This window comes from Pipistrellus kuhlii, unplaced genomic scaffold, assembly GCF_014108245.1.
Source record: "Pipistrellus kuhlii isolate mPipKuh1 unplaced genomic scaffold, mPipKuh1.p scaffold_m20_p_3, whole genome shotgun sequence".
In the NCBI taxonomy this organism is placed as follows: domain Eukaryota; kingdom Metazoa; phylum Chordata; class Mammalia; order Chiroptera; family Vespertilionidae; genus Pipistrellus; species Pipistrellus kuhlii.
In genome coordinates, this window is record NW_023425529.1 from 6,301,033 (window position 1) to 6,328,650 (window position 27,618).

Here is a 27,618-nt window from a genome sequence, read left to right on the forward strand (position 1 = left end):
GACCTTTTGTATTTCTGTGGGATCAGTTTTCTATTTTTGAGTCTTCTGGGTCTAAAGATTGCTCAATGTTCTTTTAAAAAACCCAGCTCTTGGTTTCATTGGTATTTTTTATTGTATTTTTAGTTTCTATTTTTATTTTCTTTTTTGACCCAATGGTTGTTTGGTACGTGCTTAATCTCCATACAGTTGTGAACTTTTCAATTTTCTTATAATTGATTTCTAGTTTCATGCTATTGTGGTTGGAAAATATTTTGATATGACTTCAATCTTTTAAGAGATTAAGGTCGTTAGAGGGGAGATGGTTGGGGTAGGGGGCGTGAAAAAGGTGAAGGTATTAAAAAAAAAAACCCACAACCTTCATATATAGGCAACAGTGATTACTGGAGGGAAAAAAGAGAAAAACTAAAGTAAAAATTTATTGAGACACATTTTGTGATGTAACATGATCTGTCCTGTAGAATTTTCCATGTGTGCTTAAGAATCTGTATTGGTTTTTTTTGGATGGAATGTTCAAGTCTACTTGGTCTAACAAGTTTAAGGACACAGTTTATTGGTTTTTCTGTCAGAAGGATCTAGCCACTGGTGAAAGTGTAATATTAAAGGCCCCTACTATTACTGTATCTGCTCCTATGTTGGGGTCATAAAATGTATGAATGTTATATCTTCTTGTTGGACTGAACCTTTATCATGATATGTCTCTCTTCTTGGAGAGCAGTCAGTTTAGAAAGGGCACTCCTCCTCGGTTTGTGGCCTGGTGTGCAATACTGGCCAAACCACAACTCTTCCTGGCCTGGGTTTACCCATCTATTAAGGTCATATAATTTTTTTAAAAAGAGCAAAATACTGTAGAAAGAGCAAAACACTGTAAATTACTAGCTACTTTACAAACTTAAATTACCTGTGACAGATGGCATATTTAAGGAATCGTTTTTTAAAACCTTTTTTATTACTCTTCCTAAGGAAATCTATACACTGCAGACTGGAACAGCAAGCACACAGAGCAGCCTTGTTTAGCTACCACTAGAGGAATGTCAGGTAATTGGAAATCAATTTTGCTCTGTCACTACACATGGAACGTCTGTAGGCCAGCTTCTAAAACTGAGGTAAGGTGAACGAAACGGGAAGTTGCACGATCCTCATTAAGTCTCCATGGGTGTGTCTGAGCTCCTGGTTCCAAAAGGACCATTAATTGACGAACTCCTTGTGTTACCAAGAGCAAGCCTCTCTCGTCTTCCAAATGCTTCATTGACTAGAACACAAAGAGTTAAGCAATTACCAGGTCAGAAAACTAAAATACTCTAATATAAAGAGAGACTAAAATGAGCAATAAGTTTTTCTACCTAAGGTAGAAATTTTATGAAAATATATTTACTACTTAGTAAATGGGAAAGTAACCAACTCAGAAGTTCAACTTAATGCTCTGAATGAGGGTAATCATGTTTTTAAATGACTACTTTAAAAAATATTTTCTTTGCCTTGCCCTGGATTTATCTAATCCACACTTACAACAATGACTCTATCCTTCCATCGTTCTACTTCTGAGAGTTTCCTATTTATTTTCCTTCATCTATCTCTATCATTTATACAAAGGATCCTTTTTCTCTACGGAGGGAAGATTCAGGAGTTGGATAGTGGGGCTCCATGTTATAGGACAAAGCAGTAAGCAAGCAGCCAGGCCCCAGGAAGGAAGGGGCCCTGTAAACAGAGCAGATTTATTCATCCTGAGAGGGCCATTCTTTTGAGGCCATGCTACATTTCCTTCCAGTTTTCCCATTGAGATCTTTCAAATTTAAAATTCAAGTTTTGACGTATAAAGATAATAGATATTTTTTAATGGCATACATTTCAAAAGACAAAATTATTTGTGAGCATAAACATTTCTCAATTACATTTAATCCAGTCCTAAAGAAGACTATACTGCAGGGCGACCACAGGATATACCTTTGCTACTTATTTACAGAACTCATTCAGAAAAGGCAGGAAATTAAGATTCTTACCTGAGGACACTGTGCTTATATCCCAGATCCGAAGCCCTTCTTTCTGACCTCCAAAGGCATACATAAATGGCAAATCAGGGCAACAGGCAGAACAGAAGAGAACTCCCTGGGGAGAAGAGAGAGTCAGTCAAGCTGGAAAGAAGATTGTACTAGGAAGCCAGACAAGTTCAGCATGATGGACATTCTGTGAGGATGTGTGTGCTGGGGGTGACCACTCAGGTCTCTCACCTCCATTACCATTCTATTACGCATTTCCTATTAAATCTCATCTGCTAAGCACTTTTAATTCTTTTTAAAGGTCACTAAGGTCCCTACTAAGACATTTTCAAATTTTTTAATGCTTTCATTTGTTACATTTTTTGTTACTGATAACACGTGTATCACAAAAAGTTATAAAAACCACTAGGTAAGATAACCACTGTTCATGTTTTGGGATAGGGTCTTCTAGATTAAAAATACTCAAGCACTTATAACATTTAAATCTAAGCATGAATGATACTATAAAAATTGCTTCTGTTACCTGCCTTTTCACAAATATTTACACACACACATATTCACTTTTAAACAGTTACAGTGTTCTGTGTCTGCAACTTAATTTATATAACTCGGTGCATGGCACAAAGTATGCAATGCTGAATGAATGCATTATTTCTAATTCTTTTGCCACTACATAGTAATCAATGTTAGACTAATTATGCAAAGAAGTGACAAAATTATCACTATGGTGCCATAAAGGTTCAAGATTCCCTGGAACTATATTGATTTTAGGGTAAGAAATAGTCACTGATTTCACCTTAGACAACATGTGTCAAACACAAGGCCCGCGGGCCAAATCCGTCCCGCCAGGCCTTGCAGTGTGGCCCGCACCACGCTGTCATCACTGCACTCCGCTGCGTTTCCATCACAATGACAGTTTATGACTGTTCAGTAAACCATTCGGCCCGCGATTTAGGCTGGATTTTAGATTTTGGCCCCTTCTCTGATTGAGTTCGACACCCCTACCTTAGACCATCCTACATCATAAATCTCACCAAATTTGGCTAAGTTCAAAATCAATTTGCCCAATAAATCCGTATTTAATGCAATGGTTCCTGGAGAATGACAAACAATGCAGGTGAGAAACAGAAAACAGCCTTACCATCTTCATGTCCCTGGAGTGAACCAGACTGGGCCTGTCTCCTAACACGTCCCAGATCTTCACATATCTGTCTGCTGATGCAGTCACAAGACAACCCTTGATTTGACTGCTGAGATCAAGACCTAAAGGAAGATTAGTTCACAGACTCTAATGTCTTTGAGGTACAGATTTACTTGATCATAATTTAATAGAAATGCTATTTTTGCTCACCAGAGATTTCATCATTGTGTGCATTTAGTGTAAAAATTGGCTTATCTGAACGTGCATCCAAATTATATACAAAGCCGTCATCTGTACTGGCCTGGAAAGAGTAAAAGATGGGCAAGACCATGCTATATGATATCATTTAACAATGGGTAAACAGTATAAATTATAGTGCAAGTCAGCCACATACCTGACTTACCTGAGGGGATAAATGATGGAAAATGATAATAAAGACCAGTGTGTTGAGGGCAGAGGCATGGAAAGAATGGCCAGTTAAAGTACAGGGTGGAGAGGAGCTCACCGAATCAAGAGGGAAGACTGTCAAGGAAGACAAGGAAATAGGGCTTCTGAAGAAAGGCAATGAATGCTGGCAATATTTTGGTGGGGAGAATCAATCATATAAGGACTGAAAGGCAGATTACAGCCCTAGCTGGTGTGGTACAATGGATAGAGCATCAGTCTGATTACGGTCAAGGGCACCATGACCTGCTTGTGTGCTCCATCCCCAGTGGGGGATGTGCAAGAGGCAGCCAGTCAATGATTCTCTCATCATTGATGTTTCTTTCTCTCTTCCTCTCTGAAATCAATAAAAATAAAAGGCAGATTACAGAGGGTTGTTACACATTCATGTTAGGGAGAAGAAACAAAGGAATTCAGAAACAGACCTAGTCAAGGATGGGAGAGAGACTTGAGCCAAAACCAACAGCCAGTAGAGAAAAAAGAAAAAGGATAACTGATGGAGTCTCATAGACTGAGCTGTGGATGGGGATAAAATCAAGGGAAGGAGGTATCATCCTTTGAGACTAAACCATTTGATTCTGATCACTTCTCATTTCCTTAAATGTTTGTGATTTGAGGACCAATGACCATTTGTTAACAAATAACCTAAGAAACGAGTGTGCTTAACTGTTGACAACTAAAGTACAACTCAAATACAACAGGGACTTCACTTCTGATCCAGCTTAGGGTAGTTAGTTCAACTGTGAGCTCTATTATTTCAGGAACCTTATTAAAAACTGTCCACATATTTTAAGAACACTGTTTTATAAAGAACTCTTTCCCTCGTTTACAAAGCCCTACATATTTACATTAGGAAAATTAGGAAATGTGTGTAGAATTCTTTAATTACGCTTCTCTTCTGGATGAAAGCTGGGATTTCATCTTCCCATGGATTGAAGTGTCAATGGAATATTTGGATGCTACATAGAAAACTGTCAACCTACAGACATTGAGGGTATTTACAGAAACATATGTTTCCTATCTAGGGGACAGTGCTACAGAATATTAACCATGTATTTTTAAAAAATGCAATAAAATGATCAAAATAAAACTTGGCACACTTTGGAATGATTAGAAATTAGCAAAATTATTTACATTCACTATTTTTCTATGCTGGTTCATTATTCTCTCTCCAAATCACATTAATACAGAAAAGCTTTTCAGAGTCTCTCTATAATAGAATTAAAGAAATAAGTATTAGTAACCAGGGTAAGCCATACAGTAATATGCACAATTTTACCAAGAAGTGACAAGGTGAAAAATGATTCCAAGTCACTCTCTCAATCTGCCCACTGAATCGCCACATTCGATGGCTGTCATCTGGACTTCGGCAATCATACAAAGCCACTGACCTGCACACACAGAGGCAAAGGTAGGGTTTTAGAGTTCCAGTTCTCCTACATGTTTTATTAATAACATGGGAATTAAACACTGTGAAGTCAGGATCCAATTATTTAAAGCCTGTTTTGAGGTTCCAAAATAGAAAAGATGAGTTGATTTTCATTGATTGGTGGGCTCTGTCACTTGAAGGGACTGGTGGTTCTGAATGTCAGTGAGCATGACCTTTTCCAGGTCAAATCCTCCACTTACAAGATGAATTATCTGTATTTTTGAAAGACCAGGACAGTTTCTCATTTCCCTTCCCCAGTCGTGCTCAGAGCCAGATCACCCATTCTAGTCGCACTTACTCTGTACAAGGCTACTTTGTTGGTGGAACCTATGGATACTTTTCTAATTCTGCATGAATCCCAACTAAAAAATGTGAACATATCACTCTTCAAAAGGACATGGAATGAAAATGAAGACTGAGTTTCTGTTTCTACGAGCTATCCTCCCCACCTCCAGACCCTGTAGTAGACTAGTGGGCCAATTCTTCCCCTCTCCCTACAGCCATGCCTTCTGTCAGTGACATGGGAATTCTTTCCATAAAGGCAGAGTTCATTGCTCCACGTGGTCTATTTTGGCCAGAGACTAAGACAAGTATACTAGTGTGAGCCTAAGTCTCAAGAGGCCTTGACATCTCTGCTTGAGCTTTTGACCTCGCCATAACCTCGCCTGCTGGTCCCAGGAGATGAAACGCGGGGAGAGCCAAGTCTCCAGGGCCCATAATCAAACAATGAGGAGCAGAGCTACCATTGAATACAGAATAGGTTAGCTCAGTCTTTCAGAGGCATGTGAAATAAACGGTCATTGTTTCACATCACTGAATTTTGGGATGGCTGGTTTCACAGCAATGGCTAACTCATGAACCCTCTAAAAATCAAAGTAGCTGTTAGTTAGGAACTACATTATCACGACACACCACATTCCCTTGCAGACTGAAATGACTAAAATTGAAAAGGACAAATAAGTATTACCAATATTTTAAACACACAGGTGCCTCAGCAGGGCTTTCTCTCTGAGCATCAGTGATGCTTTCTGAGTTAGTTCATGGGGATAAAAACAGTCGTGATAACTCCTGAAATGCAATGCTTTCTTACTTATCATATGATCCAGAAATCAGAGTCTGTGCTTCAAACGGATGAAACTGTAGTGTTTGGACCTACAAGGGGGAAAAAAAGTAAATGAATAAATCTGCTTGTTTGGTTTTGGTAAAACTGCCTAATACTTGGTGAGAACCAATTTGGCAGTGTTTTTAGAAATTTCTCCTGAAATTTAGCCCTCTTTAAAGGAATATAAATTTACTACAAGATCAAAAGGACAAAACACTTTCCAAATAAAGGTTGACACTTAAGACATAATACAGCATCCCCCAACTTGTGTTTGGCTTAATGTATATGTCCTTCAAGTGTTAAAATATATTCAGGAGAAAAAGGAGTGTGGTCAAACAACTGGGCAACTCTACATGCTGTGAGGGCCCTCAGTGTACATTTTAGAAGTCTCTGTCAACATGTTACAAAGCACGAATGTTCCTAGTCACTTCACCTTCCGGCAACTGTTGTTGCACCTGAGATGGGTAACTATCTATCACACAGGCCTTTGGGACGATCCACTGAGAGAGCATGTCAAAGCACTGATTCACGAAAAGCCATTTATAAATACTTGGGATTATTTGTAGCCATTATTTGTCCCAGATTTTTAAGAATCCCTTTGACCCACTAAATCATCATACCTTGTCTGTGTGCACAGCAAGGCTAGCTGCTGGTTTCCCCAAGGACATATCCCATAGAATCACAGTGTTGTCAGCTGACCCACTTGCTAGCACATTTCTGAGAAAGGGAAGAAACAAGTCATGTAATCTTTTAAAGATCAAGAGCGTTAAGTGTAAGAATTTCATTTAAATAGCATCAAAAAGAAGAAAATACTTAGGAATAAATTTAATAAAAGATCCAAGACGTACATATTGAAAACTATAAAAGATAATTCAAAGAATATCTAAATTAACAAAGATATTCCATGTGCATGGACTTAATGTTAAGACAATTGACCTACAGATTAAACCAATCCCTTTCAAAATCCCAGCTGACATTTTTGCAGAAAACTGACAGAAGTTGGATTTAAACTTTATTTGGAAATGCTAGGAATCCAAAATAATCTTAAAAAGGAAGAGCAAAGCTGAACAAAATCAGATTCTGATTTGAAAACTGATTGAAAAGCTACATTAATCACAACAATGTGATGCTGGCATCAGATTAACAGAGTAGAGTGAAGAGTCCAGAAACAAACCCTCATTTATGGTCAAGGGTGCTAACATTAACCATCGTTCAATGGGGAAAAGAACAGTGTTTTCAACAGTCAAGTGCACATATGCAAGTTGTGGGCTCCATCCCCAGTTGGGGGCGTGCAGAAAGCATCCAATCAATGATTCTCATCATTAATGTTTCTCTCTCTTCCCTCTTCCTTCTTCTCTGAAATCAATAATACACACACACACACACACACACACACACACACACACACTAGAGGCCCTGATTATTCACTGGTGGGATCCCTGAACCTGGCCTGTGTCCTCTCACAATCCGGGATCCCACCGGTGCACAATTGGGGCCAGGGAGGGTCCGCAGGAGGGCTCCAGGGTGTGTGCAGCCCATCTCGCCCAGACCCCAGCAGCAAGCTAACTTACCGGACTGTTTGCCCCCTGGTGGTCAGTTCACATCATAGCTACCGGTCAAACAGTTGCTTGGGCTTTTATATATTTAGATTTTTAAAATGACATTAGACCCCTATCTTATACTATATACAAAAAATAATTCAAAGCAGATCACAGACCTAAATCAATAGCCAAAATTATAAAGCTTTCAAAAAAAAAAAGTATTATAATAAGTCTTCATGACCTTGGGTTAAGCCATGATATGACACCAAAAGTGTAAACACCAAAAGAAATTGGACATCCTGAACATGCAAAACTTTGTGCAGCAAATGACATCATCTAGAAAGTGAAAAGACAACCCTCAGAACAGTAAGTCTGTTTACCTGATCAGCTTATTCCAAGAAAGGTCCAGGACAGCATCGGTATGCCCCTCTGCGGAGGAACTCTGCAATTATTAATTACTTTTTGTATCAAAGTCTCCCCCAAATAAAAGTAATTTTAAAGATTCTTTAAATCTTAAGACTATTGTTCTGATCTTAGGAAAACCTGAAGATTAAGAAAAGGAAGCACCTTGTCTCCCTGTTACTTTATAGAGCCATGAGAAAGAATCTTTAGAGGAGAAACTACAGTAGTTCTTAATATACATGATATAATTCTACAAATACCAGCTCTCCTCCCCCCAAATTAACAGAGTAAAAGCTACAGGAATTAATATATGTATATTTAGCAACATACTGAAGACTAAATGGAAATTTTTTTAAGTTCAAAACTAGCATATTAGTGTGAATCATTAGTATAAAGGAAATTATGACTAAGATGTTAACAAATTTTATATATATATATTTTTTCCTTTGATGAGCTTTTTGAAACTATTGATATTAACTATTGTAACTTTATAACTACCTGGCCTGTTACACCAAGAATGTCTAATTAAAAAAAAAGAGTAGGATCTTGTCCCTACTCGCCCTAGCCCCAGTAAACTTGTTTGTCATTAAATATCTGTTAACTTGCTTACCTTCTTTCCCTTTTTCTTCTTCTTTTTTGACAGCTTACTTCCAAGTGTGAAGACTGGCTCTAAAGAGTCCACTATATCCAGGTCCCACACTTCAATAACGGGGGTCATGTTTCCCACAGCAATATAATTTCCTACAGAAGGAAATGTAATTATGAATTACAAGTGAGTTCTTGCTGGCACCAGAGCCTTGTACATAGTATGTGATTCATAGATATTTGGTTAAGGACAAGTCAAAGACAGGAAAAGAGAATTACTCCTGACAAAATGCACAACACTGTAGAGTAATTGAGCAATGGCTGAGAGCAGTTGCTCTAACTTTATTTGCATACACATCACCTGCACGTAGTAAAATGCAGATTCTATTCGGGAGGTCTTGGGTGCATTTCTAATCAGCTCCCGGATGATGCCAATGCTGTGCTGCTAGGTTCTTGGGTCAAAAGGGCTCAGTAACAAGGTCTCCGTCTCTTGGCTCCAGGTCCTCACTTAGCTAATAACAATAAAAACCCCTTCCAACCTTCACGGATGTTGTGAGGACAAGGATCTGACCAATCAGGAATGTGAACAGCTTTGTAAATGAGATGTAAGGTCATGAGTATCACACTTTACCCTGGTTCAGAACAAATAGGACAGGACAGTAGTGTGAAGCTTTGGCTAAAAAGACTAACATGAGAACTTTAATCTCTCTTCACTTTGGTCTTATTTGGTGTTTTCTGAAAAGGACCTTGTCCCTGAACTCTAGCTGATAACATCAGACACATTATGCCATTTTATACTGTTTTTTTTTTTTGTGTGTGTGTGTGTGTGTGTGTGTGTGTTAATCCTTACTTGAAGATATTTTTCCATTGCTTTTTAGGGAATGGGGGAGAGAGAGGAAAAGACAGAGAGAGACATTGACGTGTGAGAAACACATCGATTGGTTGCCTCCTGCATGCACCCTGACCAGGCCCAGGCCATTGAGGAGCTTGCAACCAAGGTACATGCCCTTGATCGGAATCGAACCTGGCAGCCTTTTTGGTCCACAGGCCAACGCTCTATTCACTGAGCCAAATCGGCTAGGGCTATACTGGGTTTTATGAGACCATCATAAATAGTTATGCAGCTCAAAATGCTTTCAGGCCCTGTTCTTCTGCCTATCTGAAGGGTAGAGCCATATGACCCAAAACAATTACATGATGTGTTTTAAGAATTACATAACTACAACTTCATAAAATAATGTTAACTTCATAAAACATCAATTAATTCTGCAAAAATTCATACAGAATACCTAACTTATGTGGCTAGGAAAAACACACAGGACTAGGAACCACGGTGCAATCTTAAGTTTTCTAATTACCAGTAGAATTGTCTGGGCTAGGATCAAAATTCAGCCATTCCACACTCAGAGGGTATGCAGACAGCAGTATATCATGGTGTACATAAAAAGAATCTTCTTCTCGATTGTAAACTGTAAAGATTGGAAAAGACTTTATTGTATCAGAGTAAGAAATCACATACCACTCAAAAGAACAGACTCTCCCTATTAAACCTGCAGGTGCCACATGCATAAAGGAGACATACTGATGACATTAAAGGAGATGCCCGAGCTGTTACTGCTAGGTAAAATATCCGAATTTCTAAAAGATTGCCATCACCTGGTGCGCCCCAGCTTGGCACAGAATTGACATCTGCCTGAATACACCACCTGCACGCTCACGGCTGAATGGTCCCATCTTCTGGTTCCCCCATTACAGAGAATAATCACTCATGAGGTCTCCCTAAGGAGCACAGTCATGCACTGCAGCATGTTTCAGCCAACAACAGACCACATATTTGATAGCAGTCCCCTAAGATTATGATGAAACCGAGCAATTCCTATCGCCTAGTGACATCGTAGTTGTCATAACATTGCAGTGACATGTATTACTGTGGTCATGCTGGTGTAAACAAATCTGCACTGAGAGTCATATGAAAGTACCACACGTGCATTATGTACAATACATAGTACTTGATAATGATAATAAACAATTACATTAATATTATAGTTACTATACTTTATGTTCTTTTATGTCAGTGTGTACTCTCTCTACTTATTAAAAAATCCATAGTATGTTGGTTAATCTGGAAGCAGCCTCATATAGCTAAACTGCATCATTTTCTCCTGTGCTTGACAATTTCATGTTGTTTTGTTCAGTAATATGTAGGACGTGTTACCTGCAGCCAAGGAGCAATAGGCTATCCCATGTAGCCCAGGTGTGAGGTGGGCTGTAACATCTAGGTTTGTGAAGTGTACTCTGTAATGTTTGCACAAGGACAAAATTGCCTAGCTATGCATTTCTCAGAATTTATCCCCACATTAAGCAGAGTATGACTAATTATTATTTTATCTTTTAAAGGACTATCTGGTTAGAAGTAGAGAAGAATAAAAAAAGGACTGAAGAGAAAGAACTCATTTAGAAACCTAAATGCCTGGCAAAATTACTTCATTATATTGAAAAAAATTTATGATGACCAACAATGTAAATAAAATTCCTGAGAACACTTTTTGGGAATATGGTAACTATAAGACTTAACTCCTTCATTAAGAGAAAAAAAACACTGTTAAACTCAATAACTAAGAAGTCTTTTAAAAACACTGATAAACTAGAGCCCAAATAGAAATTTCCCCCAAACAGGTTTTTTTTTTTTTTTTTTTTTTTGGTAGGAAGAGTTGTTAACACTGTAACCTAAGATTTTAATTCCTCAGACCTCTGCTTCTGGGACAGATCTGGATCAGCCGATTCCACGTACTGCTCTATCTTATCACTAAGGATGAGAATGCCTGTTCAAAATGACTAGCTTGTGGTCCTATGAGAACCTCAGCTTTGGTCAATGTATTCAGCCTACATTTTAAATAAAAAGATGATGCTTTAAAACGATCTCCTAATTTTAATCATATCAGATCAACATTCAGATAGACTTTAAAATGCAATTTTGCAAATATTCTTAAATAGAGATTGCTGGATAATTTGGGGCTTCACACTAAATCCAAATAAAATATAGAAGTAGGAATACAATTGCTTTAAATTCTCAACTCATCTGATACTCACTAATAAAAAGGAATGACCACAGTAAGTTCACATGAGAATGTATAAAAATCAGTAAAGACAAACTGTAAGTTTTAACTGTTTAAAATTAAAAATTTTACCAATGTGGTTTTCGCATGAAATACATTAAGAAATTGGAAGATAATTAGAATAACTTCATATTGAAATATCTGCAATTTAAAGCTCTTTTTTATTTTACAAACTAGAGGCCTGGTGCACGGATTTGTAGGGTCCCTGTGCCTGGCCTGCACCTTCTCACAATCCAGGTCCCCCCAGGGGATGTCAGATAGCCGGTTTTGGCCCGATCCCTACGGCCTGATCCAGACAGGAGAGCCTGATCCTGTGTGTTGAGCATCTGTCCCCTGGTGGTCAGTGCATGTCATAGTGACTGATCAACCATTTGTTCAGCCGCTTAGACTTTTACATATGTAGATAAATCGAAATGGGACATGGGATAAAAATAACCTATTCAATAGACTTCCTGTAGGCAGCCTTAAAGACTGTGAAGTGTTACAGAAATTCAACATAATAGAATAAATGACAAAGTAACCTGGAAGATGCCAATAAACATTAAATTTAAAGGTCTTAATTTCCAAATTGCAACAGTGCTTAGCCTAACAATCTCATTGAAGCTTCAAATCTAAGACATGACTAGAACACAGTGGGAAGGCGATTAACTGGGTAGGGATGGACCTGTCTGAAGGTGGATGCAGAGAAACAAAAGGGCAAGGAAACACTCAATTAGTGTCTGGTAATTAATAAATATCAACATTAGAATTTGTGATTTAAAAACTTAAATGAAAAAGAAAAATTCAAATCACTGCCTACTTCAGAGTCCCAGGAGACATCTCTGGCTTAGACACAAGCATTCCCTGAACTGGGAATGTGACAAAGATGTCCTGGTTCCTAAAGGGAAATGCAGATTTCTGAATAGGATTTTTATGAAGAAAATAAAATGTATCACAAAATGGACAATATTTGAAATGACTCTGGGGAAAGAAAAAAAAGCAGGATAAAAACCTGTCTGTTGAGTATAAGCTTTGCCATACAACGAAAAAGCAGCCAGGAAGGAACCAGAATAAAAAGCAGGTGAACAAGTTATCTGTGGGTGATGGGATTATATTTTCCCTTTACATCCAATGGGGGAATAACTAAGCAAAATGTTTAAGTGAAAGATTAAATAAAAACCCTTGTTAGAACCTACTTCCAGGAGACCTATTTCCCTAAATAAAGTCGGGTACCAAAGTGACACAGACGACAGCCAGGCAAGCAACCAGGAAATCTGTGGACTGTGTAGAATTTAACCAGGTAACAGACGTTAATGAGAGAAGGCAGGCTCTGATGCCCAACCATTCATAACAGTAAGCATTATGGGTATTATTTGAACATCCCTAAAATAGACTAGAACCATTTGGTAAGGGTGGCATTTCACTCACCGTGTACCTCTAAATTGCACTGGTCCTGTTCAGCTCTGCCACAAATTATGAGATTGTCACTGGGCTTAATCAAGAAATCGTCACGTTCATATTGCTCCTAAGTGGGGAGAAATAGTCAGTGACTAGAAGCAGATATTCAGTGAGGTTTTCCAAACTTCAAGGAGCATAATTAGAAAGGCCATGTAAACATTTACCGTATCTTTCAGAGTAACATAAGGATCTTGATCATTACTCCCATAGACTGTAAGACCCAAGAGAGATTCACCGAGAGTTTCAGTATCTGTAAGAATTCATAAACTGAAATGAATAAAACAGTCATAAATTATTTTTTCTAAGGCATCCTATCTTTAGACTTAGATTCCACCATCTGTTTCATAACTAACTCTGGATCACCCATAAATGGGAAAGGCAACAGATAATAAAAACAGGAATTTAAAAGCCATTTATATTTGACTTTGGAATTGATAATCTCGGAATAAAAGAATTACAACAAAATGTGAAATTCTCTCAGGAGATTTCTGAATTCTGCTTGGATCTCTAGCTCTTTGTAATCATTGTTCAAAAGTGTTGCAGAGGCGGCCTCGAGGCCCTAGAAATGCAATTATCTTAAAACACTGGCATCAACACAGAGTAAGTTTGTTTCCTGGTCAAACAGAATTAAAAAATGATGGGTTTCCCAGTTAAATGGGTTTCTTTATTGCAAGATTTCTCAGAACGTCTGATATGCTAATTTGCCTTATGAATCATAAAGAGGGGTTATTATATGCCTTTTTTCACTAACCTTACCTCAAAATGGAATTCTTTCATGGCATATCTACAAGGGTGACAGAGTGTTCATCCCAAGTAACATAAAACTCAAGGAAGATACTCTTAATTGTCAGGGAAAACTACTTTAAGGAGGTAGCACTAGTAAGTCTTAAACTTATGATAGGCAACGGACACGGGAATTTCTACTGAATGAGAAAGACAGAGACAATGACCTGCAGGGTGTGGAGAAGGTAAGGAACATTTTGAATGCGTCTCCTCCGCTTGGGCTCTCTTCCTCTCTGTATTCCCACTCTGTCCTCACAGGATAGTAACAACCCAGAGTCCAATGGAGAAACTACCCTCTGCACCTCCTGAAGTAAACAGTTGATCCCTGACTTCAGATGGTCTGACTCAATATTTCAACTTTCTGATGGTGCAAAAGCAGTACACATTCATTGGAAACCAGCAAGGATAAGCTGCAATGTTTGGTTGGTGTATTAAATGCATTTTCAAGTTAAAATATTTTCAACTTATGATGGCTTTATCAGGACATAGCCCTATGGTAGGTTGAGGAGCATCTGTCCTAAAAAGAAGGAAGGCTTCAGGGACATATAATAGCACTAATATTCACCATCTGTGTGACACTGGCAAAGTTATTTCACCTTTGTAAGCCTCCGTTTTCTATTCTGTAAAATGGAATTAATAATTCCTCTTATTGCAGACAAAGAAATATATGTTACAGGTGATTATACCCACTAGTTGCAATAAAATAAAATATACAATAGTATATATATATTTTTTTACATGTGAGATTAGTGGGTTAGAGCTTAATTTCTAAACTAATTTGGGAAACATGCTGTCTTCCTAAGTATTGAGCCAGATTATGTGACTGACATAAAAAACAACATCTTAGAATATAGCTCTGGAACACTAGAAGCACGATCAAACACAGTAATTTCCAACTGGTGTGCCTCGGCACATGGATATGCTACAAGTAAAAAAAAAAAAAAAAAAAAAAAAAAAAAAAAAGCAACATCTGACTAGTCAGGGGCACTGACCTCTTTTCTCTTAGACTGTCAAATAAAAAAATGATAACAGCCAACACAACAATAGCCATCTGATGGGAATAAATTAAAATTATACCTATATCTTTGTCAGATCAGCAACAAATGTATTTTTTGGGGTGCTGCAGAATTTTAGTAATTAGTTTACAGGTGCCACGAGCTGAGAAAGCTTGAAAATCGCTGACCTAACGCATGGGGTTTGCGATTAAATGCCCGTATCAGCGAGTGGATTCTGACCTGGGTTGCCTTCCTCGTCATATCGATTTAGCTCGTACTCGGCCAGCTCGTCATCCTCCACGGCCCTGTCATCCTCTGGGTTGCCATCCTCCAGGGGCTCCCGTGGCCGTGCCTGGGTACGCGCACTCCGCATGCCATCTTCCGAGGGCTCCCCCGTCTCCTCTTCCTCGCTGCCACCTTCTTCTCTATGGCAGAGAAAAAAGGAATCACCCAAATGCACCTTCAATAACAAGACCACCTTGTCATCGTTACTTAAGTTTTACATTTCATCTGCACTTTGCTACAAACATCAACATGCCTAAACTTACTGTAACTTTTCCTTGGCTTCAGCAATAAGACGTTTTACTTCTTCTTTACTCAGCTCTACCTACAAGAGAGCAAATATTTCATTATGATACAGTTAAGAAACGTTGTAAGTCTTTGAATTAAAAAGAAATTTGCAAACTAATGTAAAATATAATTTTAAGAGACATCAAGAATCAAACATCAATCTAGACTCTAAATTAGGGGTGTCGAACTCAATCAGAGAAGGGGCCAAAATCTAAAATCCAGCCTAAATCGCGGGCCGAATGGTTTACTGAACAGTCATAAACTGTCATTGTGATGGAAACGCAGCGGAGTGCAGTGATGACAGCGCGGTGCGGGCCACATTGCAAGGCCTGGCGGGACGGATTTGGCCCGCGGGCCTTGTGTTTGACACATGTGCTCTAAATTAACCTAACTAGAGTTTTCACAGGTTCTTAAAATTAAGATCCCTTCCCACCTGAAGCTGTTTAAAAGCCACATTCAGTCTTCTCTCTCTTCAGACCAGTGGTCCGCAAACTCATTAGTCAACAGAGCCAAATATCAACAGTACAACGATTGAAATTTGTTTTGAGAGTCAAATTTTTTAAACTTAAACTTCTCCTAACGCCACTTCTTCATGGACTCGCCCAGTCCATGGTATTTTGTGGAAGAGCCACAGTCAAGAGCCGCATGTGGCTCTCGAGCTGCAGTTTGCCGACCACTGCTCCAGACTTTCTAAAAAAGATTGACTTGTATAAACTGACTTCTACGGTAGCCCACCTCACTTTCTTCTCATTACGCTGACTCCCTGGCCATTTCTCCCCATTTTCCCTGTGGGCAGTCCTAAATAAACCACCCCTGCCTTGGTCCTCGGCTCTTTCCTGTTAGCACCCACACGTACTCCTCATCATGCTGTAAGTCCCTTGCAAAGCTCATGTATTCACAAGACTAAACTACCACCTATGAATCAATTATCTAAACTTTCCCTTCTCTAGCTCTAAACGTCAGTCCCACTTCCCCAACTGCCTGTTGCACTCTCCACTTGGATATCCTGTTCAAACAGAAGTCATTCTCTACTTCAGAACTGCCATTCCTCCAATGCGCCCAGAACCCCATCACTGCCACTGAAGCTTCTGGAACACAGACACTGACTTGTCTCTGCGCTTACTACTAAGCACAGTTCAGTGCTCAGCCCACCGCAGGGATGCTGGGTGACAGATGATGAGTGAATGAATTGCCCAGTCTATACCAAAACACCTCTACCAATACGGAAATCCTCCTGAGGGGTGGCGAGCCACTGCTGGATAGCTCCAGAAATGAAAGGCTCTCAACTTTAATGAAACAACACTTATTTTTTTAATGTCTCTCAAAGGTCTGAGTTTTCCTTCCTGGTATTTTGTAGAATAAATTCAATCTCTTCTTTCTAGAAACTCTTCAAGTATCTGCCTGCGCATTAGAAACAGGTGAGGATCTTTTAATACATTCATGCTACCCTCCAAACCAATTAAGTCACAATACTTGGTAGGAGGGCACAGTATTTTCCGAAGCCCCCACGTGATGAGAATGTGCAGATGAGAATGTTTGGAAATCACCGACTTCAAGTATCTGAAAGGGTTATGTCCCCTTTTAATAACAACTATTAGTTCCTTCAATTATTCTTTTAAATTTATGGCTTAGAGAGAGAAACATCGATTTGTTGTTGTTCCACTTACTTGTGCATTCACTGCTTGATTCTTGAGTGTCTCCTGATCAGGGATCAAACCTGCAATCGCCAGCTAAGCAATCTGGCCAGGGCTCCCTCAATAATTTTTAATGAGATAATTTCCTGTCCCTATTTTTTTATATTGGCACTGATTGTCTACTGTAAGCCAAACACCAGAGAAACTGGTGAATAAAACAAACTTTCAGGAATTTACATCCATTGAGGCTATTACAGTCCCTCATTACTGTTAATTTCACGCCCGACCATATACATTTCTATTACATTGGCCCAATTACATTCAAACCAACTCCCTCCCCCCCTTTTCTTGCCTTTCTTTCATTGCACTTATTCCCATTTACATTTGATGCACACACACAGGTCAGCTACAAACAACAAGCAAGGACTTTTTGTTTTGTTCATGCCTATTCCAGGACCCAGAGCAACGCCTGGCGCGCAGAAAGCACCTGGTAATGACCCGTTTAATAACTTAAGCCACTTCATCCCTGCCACAGACCCGTCCCCCTCTCCCGCAGCGTGTCCTTCCTGTGCCACGTCTGCCTCCCATCCCCACTGCCTCTTCATCTCACCCCAATTTCCGCAAGAAACCCCTGAGCTACCTCCCAGCCTCAGGGCTGGAGCCTCCACCCCAGCTTTTCCATCCCGCAGTCCCCCACTGTGGCCTCCTCCGAACGCGGGCCAGGAGTGGAAGGTGGGGTTCCCCATGTGCGCCCCATCCCCGTCACCCTGAATTGGGGTGTGGCTGAAGCTGCGGTGCTGCCAACCAGCCTTTAGGGATTTCCGCTCGGAGGAACCACCTGCCCCTCCCAGCCCAGGAGGCCCAGGCGTGCGCGAACCTGAGGGGAGGAGACCGTGGGGAGCCGCAGTCCCAGACCCCCAGGTCCTCGGAGCCGCAGCCCTCGTCACGACCACCACCAGGCCCAAACCGACCTCTCCCGCCCCGGCCACCATAGCGGGAAAGGGCCGCGCGTCCCGGCCCACGTTCCGCAGCGACAAGAGGATGCGCAGAGGCAGCGCCCCGCCCGAAGGAGGCCTCACCTTGTCCGGCCGCTCCTTGGCCACGCCGCAGCGGACCCAGGCCACGCACGTCACCTGGCGGCTGCGGTGCATGGTCCCAGCGCAGGACCCCTCCGGGGAGACGCGGTGCCGGCGGGACAGGAGCCCTCGTCACCCTCAGGCCCGCGCGCTCCCGGACCAGCTCCGGGAAGCCGCCCCCCGAGGAGCGCAGGCGCAGAACCGCTTCCGGCGGCGGCGGCGGCGGCGCCCGCCCCTGACGTCATCGGGAGCCGCCGAATGGGAAAGGGGTGGGGCGAGGGCGGAAGCGGAAGCAGCCTGGCGAGGGCCCCACGTGGGGTGGGCTGGCTGCTTTGGGGTGGCGGTAGTAGCCTCTCAGCACTGTCCGGCTTGTGGGGTGTCCGCAGGCTTCAGGGAGGCAAGAAGTGAAACTGGAGCTTTAGGAGTCTGCTCCTAAAGCTCCAGTTTAAAAGTAATATATGTAAGATACAATATATATGATTTTATGTAAAATAATATATATAATATAAAATAATTTTAATATAATTAAAAATTAACATTTTTAATTATATTAAAAATAACCAACATTTATTTTGCCTGAGTTCCATTATCTTAGATGAGAGAGGTTGGTGGGGTGTCCTTTTTTTTCTTCTTTTTCTTTTTAACTATCCAAAATGAATTTGTCATTTCAAGGAGATATTTCTGCCATTACATTTCATTTTATTCTTGGATGCTACGTTTTCACCTTAAGACATTTAGCACCTATTATGTAGTAAGTGTGCAGGAGTGCTTTAGCAGCAGCAAATGCAGAGAGCTTGTAGTGTACAGGGCACTGTTTCAAGTGCCTTATGTGTTTATTTTCATTTAAAATTTTCTATTATTTTTTAAAAAAATATTTTTAATGATTTTTTACAGAGAAGAAGGGAGAAACATCCATCAGCTGCCTCCTGCACACCCCCTATTGGGGATGTGCCCGCAACCAAGATACACGTGCCCTTAACTGGAATAGAACCCTTTCAGTCTGCAGGCCGACACTCAATCCACTGAGCCAAACCAGTTTCAGCTATTATTATTTTTAATCATCACCCAAGGACGTACATTGATTTCAGAGAGAGAGAGAGAGGACTGAAGAGAGAAAAATACCAATGTGCCTTGCATACGACATGTCCCAACTGGATCGAACCCCAACTGAGCCACATGGCCGGGGCTAAGTGCCTTATGTTAACTTGGTTACTTCTTACCCGGGTATGAGAAGTCTTATTCCCATTTTAACCTGAAACACATTAATTGCTAGAGTGTGGTAGCTAGGATCTAAATCAGGTATGGTGACTTCAGATGCTGGCTGTAATCTGTTATGCTTCTCAGCTGAAGTCAGTCATCTATTAAAAATGTCAGTGGCTCAAGAACTGTAGAATGGAAAGTCTTAGCATCCCAGAAAGATCTTGGTCTGTGCAACCCTGTCCAGGTCATTTGCCCTCTCTGAGCTCCAGCTGTCTCTCCTGCCTCTGAGACAGACAAGCAAAAACAGGAAGAGTGGTTACTATGGGGAAAGCGTGGTGGCAACAACAACCTGGCAGGGTGTGGTCTTTCCCAGTTGTATTGTCAAAGAGGGCTGTCCACCTGGGGGACGGGGTCCAATGTGTGGACACCTTTGCAACAAATTTGTCCTCACATACAGTATTTTATTTGGTTCTCACAACCCTGATGGAACACGATCAAGAATTACCTCTGCTCTGCCAGCGTGGCTCAGTGGTTGAGTGTGGTTGACCTATGAACCAAGAGGTCACCTTTGGATTTCCAGGTGGGGCATATGCCAGGGGTGTGGCTCGATCTCCAATGTGGGGTGTGCAGGAAGCAACCCACCAATGATTCTCTCTCATCGATGTTTCTATCCTCCCTCTCAGAAATAGATAAAAATATACATATATTAAAAAAAATTACCTCCACTTTTAAGGTGAGGAAGTTAAAGGTCCCAGTGGTGACTGCCTGAGATCACACACACAGAACTGAGAGAACTACAACTAAACAGCAACTCTGTACTCAGCCGAATGCACGTGGCACCCTGCCAGCCTGAGGAGACGGCATCTCAGGAGCTCATTGCTAATTCTCTGATAAAGAAGATTATGTTTTTTTTTTGAGCCTCAAGTCCCACGCTCTGTTTCTCTACTCTGATTCTGTGGTTTCTTTGCTTTGGGCCGTTTAGAAAGGTGGTAGGCAGATTGCATTTTTCAGAAAAGGCTACAACGGTATCTTCACAATGTGATCTTGATACGTCCTCATCAAAATAAAGAGTCTAATTCTACCCTCTCCCTGACCTTGAATCTAGATAGGCTTATGACTAATTTGACCAACAGTGTTGGACAAAAGTGACACTTCCAATGTCAGGTGATAAGTGGGATGCAGGTTTTGCTTTCCTTACACACGCATATTTGGAGCTCTGAGCTGCTGTATAAAAAGTTTGACTACCTTGAGGCCGCTATGCTGTGAGGAAGCCAAGCCGTACGGAGGGGCCACATGGGGGTGCTCCAGTGGACAATCCTGGGTGTTGAGTCAGCCCAGACATGTAAATGGACGTGCCTTCAGATGACTGCAGTGCCCAGACACCCATTCACACCCCAGCCTTTGCCTTTTCCTGAGGCCCAGACACCATGGAGCAGAAATGAACCAACCCCACTGTGCCCTGCCCAAATGTTCTGACCCCCACCCAGAATCTGTGAGTTCAGTCAAGTGGTTGTTTCGAACTATTTTTTTATCCTTCCATATTTTTTATTATTAATATATACCATAATATGGTTAGTATTTTAATACTTTTTTAAAAATACATTTTATTGATTTTTTATAGAGAGGAAGGAAGAAGGATAGAGAGTTAGAAACATCCATCTGCTGCCTCTTGCACACTCCCCACTGGAGTTGTGCCTGCAACCAAGGTACATGTCCTTGATCAGAATTGAACCCAGGACCTTTCAGTCCACAGGCCAACTCTCTAGCCACTGAGCCAAACCAGTTAGGGCCATTTTAATCATTTTTAAGGGTATAAGGCAGTGGCATTAAGTACCAAATTGCTAAGTTTTGAGGTCATTTTTTAATGCATAATAAATGGAACAGGCAAGAACGCCTGCTATATTTAGAATAGAGCGCATTAGCTGATTTATTAGTGGAGGCTGGTTTAGTAACATCTGGCTGGGCTTAGCCAGGTGTGTGGGCCTGGTATGCGGGAGGGGGATTGCGTTGAGAATTCGCCTCTGGATCTGTTTCCTCTTGAGCTGCTCTCTTACAAGCCAGCGGCTATTCTATGATGGTGCCCAGTGCAGAGTGGGCACTTGAGACAGATTTGTTACATGGAAGAATAAATTAAACAACAGGACTAGGACTAGGACTCGGGTTATTTTGGACCTGCTAAATTTATCTACTGGGCTTGTCTCTGACATTCTGCCACTTCAACCCACGCTGTGAATTCCCTTCAAACGTGAAAACCCAATTGCAGTTGGCATTCTTAGTTCCTTGTAACGAGAATTGAAAGAGATGCAGCTTAAAAAATCCGTTTCTAAGCCTGATTCTTGAGAACACTGATGAGCATATTTGACTCAGAAATGTCTCTTTGCCAGAGGCCAGAAAAAATATACTTGGTCGCATGTTGGCTATTCTTGGAGCTAAAGATTCCAGAGGATTGGACGCAGGCTCACACTGGGCTATTGCTTCATCCTCCGGCTCAGTGCTGTGTGTAATTAGGCTCATAAGCATTACTTCTGATTGGCCTTGAGCGCTGGGAAGGAAGCAAAGCCTGTGATACTCCCACCCCTCATTATACGAGGCCCTGTTTCTTCCCCCTCCACCAGTTGCCCTATAATATTAGCAGATAAGGAGTTGAAGGAATACCAGCAGCTACCTGTTTCAAGAGCTAGAGACTTAGACCACAGATGGTACAGTGGTAAAAACAGGTGCACCCAAATGAACTTTACTTTTCTAGAAATGAACTTCATTTCCATTTTCATGAGAACAGGGACCATGAGGGCTTTGTTACCACAGTAGACCCAATACCTAGCTCGGTGTACAGCACAAGAAATGCCAATAAACGTGTGTATAAGTGAGTGATATCAGAGTTCTAAACTGAAGTCCAAAGACAGTAGGCTGTTTGTCCCGTGTCAGAGAATGAATGGCAAGATTCCGAGTCCTCGAGCAGAATCCTTCCTTGGGGTACAATTTTCAGGTAAATTCATTCATTCGTTTCTTTGTCTGTCAGGGCTGTTTTGCATGCAAGTGATGGATAACCCAAGTCCAGTTGCCTTAGGCAAGAAATGGGATTAATATACTTAGATGACTCCAGACCCCAGTGACATGTATGGCTTTCAGACACAGCCAGATCCAGGAGCTTAAGCCATGTCATTAGGATTAGACCTCTCCCTTACCGCTTGCAGCCTAGAATGAAAGCATTTGTCTCTCTCCTCACTTCTCTCGGTCTCATCTGTTTCCTCGGTTCGGGATGGTCACTTGCCTGTTTTGGAGCCAGTCACTGTGATCAGGAGAAAGGGATGTTTTGCTTGGTTAGGTCTGGGCCACGTGTCAGGTCTGAAGCCAGGGAGGGAGTCAGTTCTCACATGGAGCACGTGAATGAGAACGGGTATGGGCGGGCTCTCTAGAAGAGAATGGGGGGCCGCTACCAGAAGTGGGCTGGTGAGAACCGTTACAACATTCACCAAACATTTTCTCTGCCATCTTTGTGCAGAGTTCTGTTTGGGAAAGAGCTACAGAGATGAATACAGCACAGTCCTTCCCAGCAAAAGTGTTTTATGCTACAATGGAGGGTCAAAGGTTGTGTAGTCAAGGGGAAAGAAGATTTGTAAGCACCTGTGGATGCAGCAGCCTGATTGGTGACCCACTCACCCTGTCCACCTTCCAGTTGCTGGGTGACAGCTGAGGTTTCTGGCCATTCAGCTTCCACCAGACGCTGCTTTTCCCAAGCCCCCTTCTCCTTGATGCCACCATCACCAACACCTCTTAGGAGAACTCCTTTCATGAGGTTCAAGGTGTAGTCTTCTGTCCCCCCTCACTTCAGGGTAATGCTTCGGTGTTTATCTTACAGTAGAATGTCAATAAGCTTTCCAACTCAAGTTCTTCCTTGATTTCCTGCTCCAATCTCCCTCCTGATGATCAGCAGAGTGGTATTGGGGTCACTATCCCAGTCCTGAGGCCGGAGCAGTGTGAACAAGGAGGGGACAGGCAGACGGGGAGCCAGGTGGTGCATTGTCTTGCAGGTCATGGAAAGGAGGCTGCCATGCACCAGGGGGTAGAAGGCAGACAAGTGATATGACCCAACTTGTGTTTTCATGTCAGTTGATCTCCTGGGAATAGAATGCATGGGGAAGGGAGCAAGGGGGCAGAGTGAATATGGGGTAACCAGTTGGAGACTGTTAGTTACATGGCTAATTGAGGGGGAGGATGAGGAGAATTGGACTAGAGCAGTGGTTCTCAACCTTTCTAATGCCGCAACCCTTTAATATAATTCCTCATGTGGTGGAACCATAAAATTATTTTCGTTGCTACTTCATAACTGTAGTTTTGCTACTGTTAATGAATCGTAATGTAAATATCTATGTTTTCCAATGGTCTTAGGCGACCCTGCTAGCGGTTCTCAACCTGTGGGTTGTGCTCAGGGTTGTGCTCAGTAATTACAGGGTGTACCCCCCCCCAAAAAAAAAAAAAAAAAAAAGAATACTCACTTTGAATAATTATAAGGCAGAGGTTATTAAAATACTAGAGGCCTGGTACACCACATTTATGCATTGGGGGGCAGGGGCGCTCTCTCAGCCCAGCCTGCACTCTCTCACAGTCTGGGACTCCTTGGGGGATGTTTGCCTGCTGGCTTAGGCCTACTCCTGCCACTGCCACTGTGCTCTCCAGCCTTGAACCTAGCTTCTGGCTGAGCGGTGCCCCCCCCTGCGGGAGTGCACTAACCACCAGGGGGCAGCTCCTGTGTTGAGTGCACATCATAGCTGACATGGTCATTCCTCTGTTTGGTCAATTTGCATACTAGCCTTTTATTATATAGGATATTTCATGTTCAAAAATTGAGCTGTCAGCTGTTAAAGTGTGTATACATTTTTTGGGGGGGGACACCCTGTATTTATTGAATGAATGCATGAGTGAATGCATGAATCTTCTCAATCCTTGATAAGCCAACTCATGTTCTTGACTAGAAAGGGAACGGATGAATGCAGAGGTGTGGCTCCATCTAGTGGACACTGCAGGAACTTGAACATTCCCTCCTCCCATCATTTGCTTTGAGCTGTAGCTGCACTAATTGCTTGTTCCCCTTTCACCCAGTTTGGCACGGACTGTTGAGTATGGCAGCATAGCCCTGCAGGGGAGTAAAACCGACCTGAAACCCTGAAGTGGGAAATTTGAGAAGGAAGCTGGTAGGGGATAGAGGGGCCCAATACTGTAGGAATAACGCAGAGCAGCTGCTGTGCAGAGAACACTGGACCAGGTGTCACAAATATGCTATGTGGGCTTGAGCAACCTGGTTACTCTCTCTGAGCTTGGGTTGTATCATCACGCTGCTGTGTATCCTTTGTACCCCAGGCAAATGCTCAGATCCCAACACAGCCTCACTGGACATCCGGGGGCACCATGCCCGTGGCACAGCTGAGGAAACGGGCTTTAGATTAAGTAAGGGGCCCAAGGCCGCACAGCTAGGAAGGATCAGGCTGGGATTTGAAGGCCACTGTCTTACCCAGAGCCCAGCACCTGTCCTGCTGACACTGCACTGGACCGCCTCTTCAGATGCTCTCTAAAGCCATTCTACAGCTCTGCATCTCTTCTCTAACCTGCTGGTCTCCTTTAGAGAGGCTGGACATCAATAGGTGCCTGGGACTGTGGTGAAATGGCATATAGCGAAACCAACTCCACCACAGGCTAATGCAGTGGTCGGCAAACTCGTTAGTCAACAGCACCAAATATCAACAGTACAATGACCGAAATTTCTTGTGAGAGCCAAATTTTTAAAACTTAAACTATATAGGTAGGTACATGGTGTTTAACTTAATTAAAGTACTCCTAAGCTGGCCTTTGCTAAAAACTCAAGGGGCCAAAGAGCTGCATGTGGCTCGCGAGCTGCAGTTTGCCGACCACTGGGCTAATGGGTATAATTGACCTGCTTTTACTAACCTGTTAGCCTTACTGTCTGCACCTCCATTTTCCTGTCCATAAAACGGGAATACAAATCCTTACCTTGTAGGATTCACAGTGAGGGCTGGGACCATGCATGTAAATCACTTGGTATGATGTCCGCCACATAGCAAACACTTGATAGACATTACGTCTCGCCATCATGGCCAAGTCAGAGTGGTGTTGGTTTTTCCTGGTTTCCATATGTGTGCGCGCATTGCAGTGAGTGGGTCGTATGGTGTGGAGTGTGGGGGTCCTTCATTTGACACCAAGTCATTCTCTAAAACCGGCCCTGTCAACTTCTGTCCCCAAAGATGTAAAAGAAGAGCAAAATAAGGGGCGGAAAACACACTGCTGTCCCCTGCCCTGAAAATGCTTCAGTCCCGTAGAACTATCTCTTATCCCTTCACAGAGGCACGCTGGTCAGGCCCCAGATGAAATGTGGCAATCAGCTGACAGCCACCTGGCAACCTTCCCTGCCTAGGAGCTCAGAGCAGATGAACAAAATGCTGGGGTCCCTGAGCTCTAGGGGGCAACACTGCCGAGAGGCTCATGAATCACATTGGAGCCCAGTAGATGATGCCTCATACCCAACAGTGTAGAAGATTGGGCTGCCCCGGGGCTGGATGGCTGACAGAGCCTCTGGGTGAGGTGGATTCAACCAATCAACGATAAGATTGGTAAGATCAGAGGCAGCCTGGTCCCCCCTTCTTCCTCCCTGCTTGCTGGGCATGGTGTTCTGCATCTGGACAGAGCACGCCCGCCCACCATGGCTGCAAGAGTGCCTCGCCTTCACCTGCTGTGTCCGTGCGGAGATGTCCCCATTCTCTAGGTGGGAAGACTGAGGCTGATGGGGGAACTCACTCACCAGGCACTTGTGGCCGCACTGATGCACGACGCAGGGGTTTTCTCCGTTGAGTCTGGTTTGAAAAACGCAGAAGAGATGCGATGTTGACACGTGCAATTTCACATACCTGGATTTCATTCCACTCTCAAAAAATGGCCCTTCCCTAACTTGATTGCTTTACTGAAATCCATTTTTCCCCCTTTTATAAAAAGGAATTTCATTTTTCAGTGACTGAATTGCTTCTGGCTACTTTTTCTCTTCCCAGCTGTCAAGGTTTTGTATTAGATAGACCATTTCTCTTCCTTCTGCGTTAGATAAGTAAGAATAATGAATTGATGTGCTGCCTCACTAACTTGATGGGGATAAATAGGGTTCCAGGCTTTAATAAAATGCAGCACTGGCAAAAACGAAGGCTGGGAGGTCATTATAAATTCTGCATAGGATATATCAAGACTGATCTGTTTTCGGAGGCTAAGTAGATGATTAACATTAGAAGGAGAGGACTAATAATGACAAAATCCCTGAATTATAAGGAACCTTGACATCCTCCCTTCCTATATTGCTTGAATCTCCTTCAAGTGGTTGCTTTCCTTGAATCCTGCTTGAATCCTGCTTGTGACGGGTAACTCACTACCCTCTGAGATGGCTCAGTCTATCTTTAGAAGGCTCTTGCACTGACTTTCAACATTTCTTTAAAAAAATTTTTTTTTTATTGGTTTTAGAGAGGAAGGGAGAGATAGAAACATCAGTGCTGAGAGAGAATTGTTGATCGGCTGCCTCCTGTATGCCCCACACCGTGGATCTTGCCCACAACTCGGGCATGTGCCCTGACTGGGTATTGAACCTTGACCTCCTGGTTTGTAGGTTGACTCTCAACCACTGAGCCATGCTCGCCGGGAAACATTCCTTATTGATACGTAGGTGAAATCTGACGCCATCGCTGAATCAGTTTTAATTCCTGGCTGTCCTGAATGAGGCTAATTGCTCTCATCTCCTACACCTTGGCTGCTATATGAAGGCAGCCATGATGGCCACCCAAGTCTTCTCTTTTATGGGCCAAACCTCCCGGTTCCCTCAGCTGCTTTCTCACCTGGCTACTTCCTTCTATGTGGCTGCTATTTCTCTGTGACCTTCACTAAGTGTAGGGGGCATGTGTCATGCTCATGGCCACCCATCATCTTTCTGTACTTGCAGAAATCCCGTATGTCCCCACTCCCTAGTGAGGTAATGAGAACTGAAATTTCCAGTCTCCCCTGCAGCTGGGACCAGTCATGTGACCCAGGCCCTTCATAGTGCAGGCGGAGAAAAAGGCATTGAGCTTTTTGGGGGGAGCGTGAGTACTGGATGCAAGATGGCAGCAGCGGCAGTCATGGAGACTG

The 27,618-nt window shown here is 42.3% G+C and overlaps 1 protein-coding gene across 1 annotated transcript; it reads right to left on the reverse strand.

Moving 5' to 3' along the window:
* Positions 1-377: 377 nt before the first annotated feature.
* Positions 378-18,453, reverse strand: PWP1 (PWP1 homolog, endonuclein). The gene is made up of 15 exons (XM_036457451.2): positions 18,253-18,453; positions 15,518-15,576; positions 15,210-15,394; positions 13,356-13,441; positions 13,162-13,258; positions 9,997-10,107; positions 8,664-8,794; positions 8,032-8,093; positions 6,731-6,827; positions 6,099-6,160; positions 4,859-4,970; positions 3,346-3,436; positions 3,136-3,257; positions 1,998-2,103; positions 378-1,249 (listed from the first exon to the last, which is right to left on the reverse strand). The coding sequence occupies exons 1-15, from the start codon at positions 18,322-18,324 to the stop codon at positions 1,140-1,142; spliced, it is 1,503 nt and encodes a 500-aa protein (XP_036313344.1). The 5' UTR covers positions 18,325-18,453; the 3' UTR covers positions 378-1,139.
* Between the last annotated feature and the right edge of the window lie 9,165 nt (positions 18,454-27,618).